This window comes from Limulus polyphemus, unplaced genomic scaffold (genome assembly GCF_000517525.1).
Source record: "Limulus polyphemus unplaced genomic scaffold, Limulus_polyphemus-2.1.2 Scaffold76838, whole genome shotgun sequence".
NCBI classification, from domain to species: Eukaryota; Metazoa; Arthropoda; class Merostomata; order Xiphosura; family Limulidae; genus Limulus; species Limulus polyphemus.
In genome coordinates, this window is record NW_013742434.1 from 1 (window position 1) to 10,262 (window position 10,262).

Below are 10,262 nucleotides of genomic sequence, written 5' to 3' on the forward strand. Positions count from 1 at the left end.
GTAGAATTAACAATAAGATGTTGAGTCAGTGTTTAGTTAACTGTATCCAACTGGGCTAACCTTTGTATGTAATGTAGAATTAACAGTAAAATGTTGAGTCAGTGTTTAGTTAACTGTATCCAACTGGGCTAACCTTTGTATGTAATGTAGAATTAACAGTAAAATGTTGAGTCAGTGTTTAGTTAACTGTATCCAACTGGGCTAACCTTTGTATGTAATGTAGAATTAACAGTAAAATGTTGAGTCAGTGTTTAGTTAACTGTATCCAACTGAACTAACCTTTGTATATAGTGTAGAATTAACAGTAAAATGTTGAGTGAGCATTTGGTTAACTGTATCCAACTGAGCTAACCTTTTTCTTTTTTTCTTGTTTCCTCTATCTATAGAATAATATTACACCAAATACTTAGAACTGTTAATTTTTCAGGAACAGTTTTCTCTGGGTATCCAGTGGCTTGGTGAACTCTATACATCCAAGCCTCTTCATTTATCGCAAGATGACTGGTCAGTACCTAAATACTGGCCTAAGGTTGAAGGTCGTGTCCCATTGGTTGGCCACACTCCTGTGTTCATCCAGATCGTGACTGAGGAAGAACTGAAGGTATTATTGTTTCTGTGTGACGACCACAGTTGTTGCTTTTATATGCTGGTAAAGACAGTGGTAATTCTTACACTGTTGTTCAGGAATTGTTTTCCAATAGCCTTGTATATGAATGCTTTATATTTTTGACTAACTTTGTCCAAGTCATGTGATAGTTCTTTGATTGCATTGATATTCTGTGATTTTATTTGATAAAATAGCTGTTAAATTGTAAAGATTTTCTTTTATCTTATTTGTCTAAAAACTTTTAAAATTGGTTTTGTAAAGAAATCATTATTTAAGTTGTCAAAGAAAGTTCTAGATGATTATAACAAAAACTTCCTTGTCGCATGTTTTTGGTAATATCTGAATTAGCAGTGTCTGGCAGATGCTTTGTGAAGGTTTCCTTATTTGAGTTAGTTTAACCAGATTACCAACTTTTTGCTGTACTGTTCAGTACTAGTGGAATCCACATATTGCACCGTATGGAATAACCCAGTTTAAAGCTGTATAAAACTCATGATGAGCCTAGTAGTAATTAGTGGGATTAATCTCAATATTCGTTTACATTTTGTTTTACTCTTTATGTTATTAACACATTCATTATTTACACATTAAACATGGACTCCAAACCAGGTAAAACCCAGACTAAGTACTGATAATCAACATAATTAAAGAGGCCAACTTTCACAGGGGAATGCACCATGTCTCTACCACATGATCCCAATTTGTTCAATTTTAACACCAAAGAAAATCATGCAAAAAATAGAAAAGTCAAAAACTGTCTATTTCACTGCTTAGGACTTGTAAGAGGATATCTTTTTCACCAAATCCTCTATAAATTGGTTGACATATACATGAATAGTTCACGAAAACCCCACATTGTGCTTTTCTCACTGAAAAATTGAGCAAAAAGACATAAATTCCAAAATTGTCTATATCTTTGTTTGGGACCTGTAAAAAAGCAAGTATCTTTGTACCAAATCCCATGTAAATCGGCTGAAATATGGCAGTGTAATTGTCAAGAAACCCTAAAATTATATTTTTTGTGGCATTTTGACCCCCCAATTAATAATAAAAATGGGCATGTCCAACATGTCTGTTTGTCAATGTGTGTTGCCTGTAGAAAAGTATCTTTGTACCAAATTCCATGTAAATTAGTCAAAACAGAGGTAAGTAACTGACCAAAACCCTTAAAAAAATTATCGGGTTATTTAATCTTTTGACCCCTCTAAAATGTCCAAAAATGGGAATATACCACATTTTTATATGTATATGCATGGGACATTTAAAAATGTATCTTTGTACCAAATCCCATGTAAATTGGTCATAATACAGCCGAGTAATTAATAAAAAAAACAAAATTATGCTTTTTTGTGAGCTATGACCCCCTGAAAAGATTAAAAATGGATAAATCCAACTTTTTTTGTACATCAATATGTTTGACACATAAAAATTTATATTTGTGCCAATTTCCATCTTGATTGCACAAGAGCCCAAAATATATATTTTTGAGTTGTTTGACCTTTGACCCCATAAAATTCTTTAAAAGGCCTAAGTCCCAAAAATGAAAACATAGTCTGGGCATGTTGGATCAAGGTATAACTTTACCAAGTTTCAAGTCAAATCTGCCAAGAAATGAAGGAATGGTGGTTGATTGAAAAGTCTTTTGAAGAAGAAGAAACAATAGGAAAACAGTATATCTCTCTGTCTCAAAACTAAAAGATATTTAATGAGTGTAGATAGCCTTTTTAGGTATAGGAGTATTCCTTTCTTTCTTTGAAGTTTTCAGATGTTAAGCCTAATTAAGTTAATGTTTCATGTTTTTCACCAATACTTATATGTACCGCATTTTCCCCCTCGGCTCATTTTTTTACTGCATTCCAAAATTTAATGTTCTTCCAAGCCATTCTCACATGTTTAAGTGACTCTAGTTTGTGTCTTGATATATTTAGATTGCTTGATGTTTGGTTGCCTTGCAGTGTTTTAACTGTCTGCCAACAGACTTTCCAAATACAAACATATTAAATTTAGCTGTGAATTTTGAGAATGATCTATACAATTATAAATATTGTTTTACATAATTTTTGTAGATGCAAAGTTAATTCCGAGTGTTTTATTTTATTTCTGCAGATTTGTCCTTTGTGTATTACGTCAAGGATTCATGACGGAATGCGAATTATAACAGTGAATGCTGCCTGGTCTGTAAACAACCAATCAGAGACTGACTTATTGATGATCACTAATATGGTAGCTAGTTCCTGTACACAGGTAATATATGGAAATCATTTTTGTGTTTTCTTTATATTTCATGGTTTATATTGATGAAAGAATTTCCTCAAACTTATGAATTAACTTCAGAAGTTATACAATTTTCTGATTATCTGTTAAAACAACGATCATATTTAACTCGGCCGAAAAAATGAAGGGAAACAATTTGAAATAAAGAATAAATTTTTCCAATATTTTATTGACATGGTTTTTGTTAATAGAAATTAAATATTATAAATGTAATATTGAGAATAATTGCTGCAAAATCTTACTATAATGGACTTAGCATATATGTCAGTATCTATGTATGTAACCAAAACTTGTGCACCATCTATTGTGTGGCACTACAAACAAAAATCCATAAAACAAATTTCACACTTTGGGTATTCAAGATTCAGACAATAAGAAAAATACTGTGATATGTACAACAAACATTTCTTTATAATAGAACACAATATTAAATAAACATACTTTCCTCACAAGAAGAACACGACTTTCACTAGGACTGTATCTGAGGGTTTGATTGTATCTTTATTGATGTAATTGTTAAATGTAGTGCTGAGAAACTGGAGTTCTTAAAAAAAACTATTATTTTTTATCAATAAATGGTACCACTTTTAATATATAAAAACATTACAGCTTATATCAGTAAAATTCATGAAAATTTTGAACTCTGTACATTGAATCATTTTGATGCAAAGAGTTGTGTATAACCAAAGAGCACAATTCGAACACTTTTCCCGTGCAGTACTTCCCAGAAAAAAAATAATTTTTTTAAAAAACGTTCAATTTTTCTAAATTTTTTTTTAATGAGGTTTTAATACTATGATTAGTAATTACTAGCACTAACAGCCACCAGTAGGGTGGCATTTCTGCTAATAACAATAATGTAGTGAAAGAGTGTATCCTTAGATAACGTGTTGTTCTTTTTTATATTACACATTTGACGTAAAGACTTGATTTTGTAACTTTTAAGGTATTTTGTGCATTGTTCCTAACAAACAGAGCAATTTAAGCATCACATTTATTGCATCCTTTTCTTATACAGCTATGCTTTTGTTTTTCATGATTTGGAGTACGTAAAATATAATCAGTGTTTGTTTGAATGAGATATTTGTTTTATTATGTTCATGGTATTTGTGTTGTAAGTGTGATGTGTTGATCTTTCTGGCTTTAACTTACCAAATTTTGTGATACCATATGTTTTTCAAGTATTGTGCTTTCTTCCATGGACTCACGGGGTCTCTTGTTACAGGTCAAACTGTTTTCGAAGAAACAGAAACCAAAACCTCTCAAGTTAAAGGCAGCTCCGGAAAATAGCCGACTCCAACCTGTGCTGTTTTGGGACTTGACTTCACCTGGTAGCCATGACTCAGAATACCAGCAGTATCTGTGTTTAGCACAGAAGTCAAGCGATGAACCAGTTTGGAGTTATCCGGTGTGTGTGACGACTTCTATTCCCGACTCTCGTCTCACTGTTTCTGTTCCCGAAATCGGTGGAACTACTAAGCCCTACCTTATCATGGTCCACAAGAAGGATGGGCTGACCTTCCTCATAACGAAAAATGACCCTTGTCCAGTGGTGAAATTATACAACAATACAAAGTATATTTTGTTGTATGGACAAAGTTGTTTCACCAAAGAAGAAGGTATACTTACTAGTATGTTATAAGTGAAAGTTAGTTGATGAAATCAAGTTTTTAAAAAATTCTACACCTTCATGTAGGAATTGTTGAATACCACATATTAATTAAAGACTGTGAACTTTTACCCAGAAACCATTTCCGATCTAATGAAAAAAGTAATTAAATTATGAGAAAATAAATATATTATGAATTTAAGCGACTACGTCACAAGAACACTTAAAACATTTTATTTCATTCTTTAAGTGTGATGATTTAGTAATAGTATATTAAGTAAAGCATAATGCACAAAATTGTAATTGTTTTTTTGTTTTTTTTTCATGGCTTGTGTTTCCTCATTATTGACAATATGTCATCAGATCTATCATGACCTTCCTTACATTGTACTGTTATATGAAGAAGGCCTTCCTCAGATTTTACTGTTATATAAACATATCATTAAAGGACAGCAAGGGACCTTTTGGCATTTCTAGGCTATCCTATCCACTAAATTATACGAACACCTTAAAAAACCTCAAAACCAGCCTTTATCAGTCACTTGAAGAAGGTTTTCCCCAGTTTGTACTTTTATGTGAGGAAGGCCTTCCTCAGATCCTGCTGTTATATGAAGAATGCCTTCCTCATATCATTCTGTTGTATGAAGGTCTTCATTATATCATACTGTTATATAAAGACCTTCCTCAAATGGTACTGCTATATGAAGATGGCCTTCCTCAGATCCTGCTGCTATATGAAGGCCTTCCTGATATCATACTGTTCTTTGAATGCCTTCCTCATTTCACACTGTTGTATGAAGACCTTCCTCAGATCCTGCTGTTATATGAAGACCTTCCTCAGATCCTGCTGTTATATGATGGCCTTCCTCAAATCCTACTGCTATATGAAGGCCTTCCTGATATCATACTGTTCTTTGAAGGCCTTCCTCATTTCACACTGTTATATGAAGACCTTCCTCAGATCCTGCTGTTATATGATGGCCTTCCTTGTATCATGTTATTATATGAAGACATATATTATATGTTATAGTGCTGTATAAAGAATTGATCTTACTGATTATAAAGCTGTGAGCAAGACCCTGTGTCTGTATTGTTTAATTTCTTAAAATTGGGTTAACTTTACACAACTCCAAAATGCTCAATGCAAGTTTGCAAGGCATTTAAATGTTCGAAGAGAAAGTATTACCACAATATTACTTAAATGTTTTCTTAGAGATAACTATGCATTTTTCAGATCTGACACAGTGGTTCAGGGTTAAATGATCTGCTTGTATTGGGATAAATTAGTTTATTCAAATACAACAGAAAATGACTGATATGGCCTAATGGCTAGTGTGCTGAGATATGGATCAAGAGATTGAAGGTTTGAATTGTATTGTTACTGTGAACTTTTCATACATTCAGCTGTGGGCATGTTATAAAAGTGACAGTCAATCCCATTATTTGGTTCATATGAAACCCTTGTGGCAGCAGGTGTTACTTTCTGTCTGCCTTCCTCCTGATCAGTAGTTAAAAAGTAGGGATGGCTATATCTGAATCCAAAGAATCTCTGTGGTCTTACCATTTAGCCCATGAATGAACAAGCTGCCATTAAGGTTTAATGTTCTGTTCCCAAGTTCCAACAGACAATCTACATTAGTAAACCTTTTTCTAAGTACTGTGGCAGGAACAGTTTGATTGAACTGTATGATGAACTGATTCTTGTAAATAGCTTCTTCTACCACCCTGATGATGAAATCTGCACTGACAAATGTTTGAAATTTGTCTACAAATTAGTGTGTTTGAAACTTGCTACATAATCTAAAATGAATAAGTTGTTTATAAATTATATGATTTATTAACCATTATCAATAAAATATGTTTATTTTGTTCTAATTTCATATTAATAATATTTAGGTTGGTTATACAATTATTTTCTTTTTAGGTTATTTTGTTGAGGAAGAGAAAACAGGACATAAGCAGTTTCTGTCCATCGGTCCTGGGTGTTCTGCCCATTATACACCCCCAGCTTTATCCTCTTCTTACCCAAACTCCCCAGATCTTCTTCCCAATATTTGCCTAGCTAAACAAGTTGAGAACACTGATCAACAGTGTGAGTTAGTAGAAGTTTGGAGCTGTGGAATAAACCTTATGTCTGAAGGTGACCAGTTTGTAAATGTTCCTGATGCCTGCGATGTCCGTATACACAAAGAAAGAGTTTCTAACACAATTGTACTTTTCATTGAACCAGCCAATAGGGTAGAGATTTCAGCTAAGGAAATAAGAAGTCGTATAGGTGTGCCCCATGGTACTCATCATGAAAGGTCCGTTTCAGTTCCTGAAGACAATAGAGAAGCTAAGTTTGTAGCACAAGAGGACAAAGATTCTGTACAGCCAACATTAGTTAACCCTCTCAGAGTTCCAGCTGTGGAACGGACTATACAGTTTCTTTCTCTCAAGTTATCCCACATGTCGCTGATCATATGTGATGATCTTAACGCACATCAACCATACCAACAGAGTGAAGTGCTGAGAGTCAACCTGGATCAACTTCTGATATTTCTGAGGCCTGGAGCTTCTGAGGCAGTGACATCTTCCCCATCTTGCTGCTCTCAGATCATACAAGAGGTTAAATTTCATGTGGGAAGTATTCAGGTGGACAACCAACTAGAAGAACAAGGAGCAAGTGGTTATGATTTTCCTGTTATTCTTCTTCCATCAGGAAATGACCCAACAACCAAGGAAAACCTCCAGCATGAAATCGAACCAAACTCATCCCAGTCACTTCTAAAGGTTGATGTTGTTCTGGAGTACTCGGAAGAAAACCGATCTCGTGGCATGTCTGTCCATAGCCTGTCGATGTCTCTGACCCCAGTATCTGTTTATTTGGAAGACACTTTTTTTTATAAGCTCTTTAAACTTCTGCCTACTTTTAAGCCTTCTTTGATCCATCGTAAAATACTTCTGCAGTCTAGAGAGCAACTTCTTCCTGCAGAAGTTTCCGTGACAGCTACTTCCCTTTCTAAACCCATCCACATTCATCAGTTTCACATTCATCCTATATCCTTAATGTTGAGTCTTCGAGCTTCCCTCAAGTTATACCTCTCTCTCGACCACACGCCACTACACTTCCACAGCTTCCAGAGGAATGCTTTGTTCAGCAGTAGTTACAGACTTGGCCACATGCTCACCATGCACTACTTGTCTGCTGCCTTACTGAGAGCGGGTGAGTTTTACTGTCTTAAGTTCTTTAAGGTGTGGAATGAAATCTTGTTTTTTTTACTACAAAATCTTAATAATAATTACACCTTAATCAGAGTTAGTAGCTTTTTATTATAGACACTTTTTTGTTATTTTCTTATCGGCTAGTCTGAATCCACTAACAGCTAAAATTATTCAAATCTGTATTAGTTGCAGATTAAATACTTGGGATAAATATTACATCTTGTAATATTCCTTTTCTCATTATGATTGCAGGATGGGTTTTGGGTTCCATGGATCTCTTAGCCAACCCAGCAGGGTTTGCCCGTGCTGTGAGTAGAGGTCTGACAGATTTTGTACTGATGCCATATCGAGGGCTTCTGCGCGGTCCATGGGCATTTGTTACCGGAATGTCTGATGGAGCAGCCTCTATGCTAAGACAGATAACTTCTGGTAAATTGTCAAGAATTCTAACATCATCATGCCAGCACATACACTTTTTATCTAAATTATTGTGTTCTGATGGGATCGTTATCAGTTTAACTTCATATTCAGTGTATCCAGTTCTGATAGGCTCATTAGATCACTGTATATTTAATCTGTTCAGTTCTGATTAGATCGTTATGTCACAGTATATGCTATATTTCAGTTATTATGTTCTGATAGGACTGTTACGGTCACAGTATACGCTATATTTCAGTTATCGATATTTAAGTTATTATATTTAGAAAAGATTATGCCATTAGTTCTGGATGTTTATAGCGTCATCTTAATTGATCTGTGGAAGTATGTAAACAGAAGGTCTTGTTGTATTAGGCTAAAGGATGTAGTTTTTGAAAATTAATTTCAGTGCATTTCAAGAATTGCTGTCTCCACAACATTCGTCAGATCTACTCGTGAGGACAGTACATATCTCCTCAGAAGGAAATTTTTTTTTTTCAGTGAATCAAAACTCAATGTCTTACTTCCAAAAGGTCATGTATGATTGTAATACACTTTAGTAAGAGGTTATTTTTAATAACTTTGAATTTACAATTTTTTATTTTTTTTTTGAGATTCATAATTAGAAGTAGTATATGGGAATTAATCACCTGCTGTCGTTGCTTTTTTAGGTGCTTTAGTATCAGTGACAAACTGGGCAGGTAGTGTCTCCAGAAATATGGATAGGCTTTCCATGGATACTGACCACTGGACACGACAGGAAACTTTAAGAAGACACCACCCCTCTGGTCTTGTTGCTGGTCTTGCTCAGGGTCTCAGTGGTTTTGGTATCAGTTTGTTGGGTAGGTTTATTCTTTTCTTTCAAAACTTTCACAGATTTAATGTAATATATTTGGTGGATCTATTTAGGACTTCATTTGGTGATAATCCCTTGAGAGTTATTTTTCAAATTTATTTGATATTGTTATACTGCCATCTTGATCTAGTTGTTGATAGATTTTCTCAAATTCTATTAGTTATAGTCACTGTTTATTGATTGGGGAACAATATCCACCAATTAAAACCTGAGATAATACATTTAATTTGGAGTTTAAGTTTTCATAGTTCTTTCAGAATTTTCACATCAGTTTAACAATCTTCCATGCAACCAAACAGAGTTTTGTATAATTTTATTATATAAATATTTTCACATTATTGGGTATACTATGATTACCAAAACTTTGTTTAACCATTAATTTCCTTTATTTAATGAGGTAATCAATTTATTTGCTGAGGTGAAGGAAGGAAAAAAATCAAAGATGGTTAAAGTATCTTAGGTTAGTAGTGGTCAGTAAAGGACTGTACATCTAAACCAAACAAAAAAGGTGATATCCTTCCTTCACCAAAAATCAATAATGGTTAAAGTATCTTAGGTTAGTAGTGGTCAGTAAAGGACTATAAATCTAAACCAAACAAAAAAGGTGATATCCTTCCTTCACCAAAAATCAATAATGGTTAAAGTATCTTAGGTTAGTAGTGGTCAGTAAAGGACTATAAATCTAAACCAAACAAAAAAGGTGATATCCTTCCTCCACCAAAAATCAAAGATGGTTAAAGTATCTTAGGTTAGTAGTGGTCAGTAAAGGACTATAAATCTAAACCAAACAAAGAAGGTGATTTCCTTCCTTCACCAAAAATCAAAGGTGGTTAAAGTATCTTAGGTTAGTAGTGGTCAGTAAAGGACTATAAATCTAAACCAAACAAAGAAGGTGATTTCCTTCCTTCACCAAAAATCAAAGGTGGTTAAAGTATCTTGGGTTAGTAGTGATCAGTAAAGGACTATAAATCTAAACCAAACAAAAAAGGTGATATCCTTCCTTCACCAAAAATCAAAGATGGTTAAAGTATCTTGGGTTAGTAGTAGTCAGTAAAGGACTATAAATCTAAACCAAACAAAAAAGGTGATATCCTTCCTTCACCAAAAATCAAAGATGGTTCAAGTATCTTAGGTTAGTAGTGGTCAGTAAAGGACTATAAATCTAAACCAAACAAAAAAGGTGATATCCTTCCTCCACCAAAAATCAATAATGGTTAAAGTATCTTAGGTTAGTAGTGGTCAGTAAAGGACTATAAATCTAAACCAAACAAAAAAGGTGATATCCTTCCTCCACC

At 34.0% G+C, this 10,262-nt stretch overlaps 1 protein-coding gene across 1 annotated transcript; it reads left to right on the forward strand.

The window, feature by feature from the left end:
- Nucleotides 1-427: 427 nt before the first annotated feature.
- LOC111084456 (vacuolar protein sorting-associated protein 13B-like) lies at nt 428-8,953 on the forward strand (the record flags this gene model as incomplete). Its single annotated transcript, XM_022381159.1, has 6 exons — nt 428-601; nt 2,714-2,851; nt 4,107-4,500; nt 6,415-7,695; nt 7,947-8,123; nt 8,783-8,953. Coding segments are annotated over 6 exons (2,335 nt in total), but the record flags the coding sequence as incomplete, so codon positions are not given.
- Nucleotides 8,954-10,262: the final 1,309 nt, after the last annotated feature.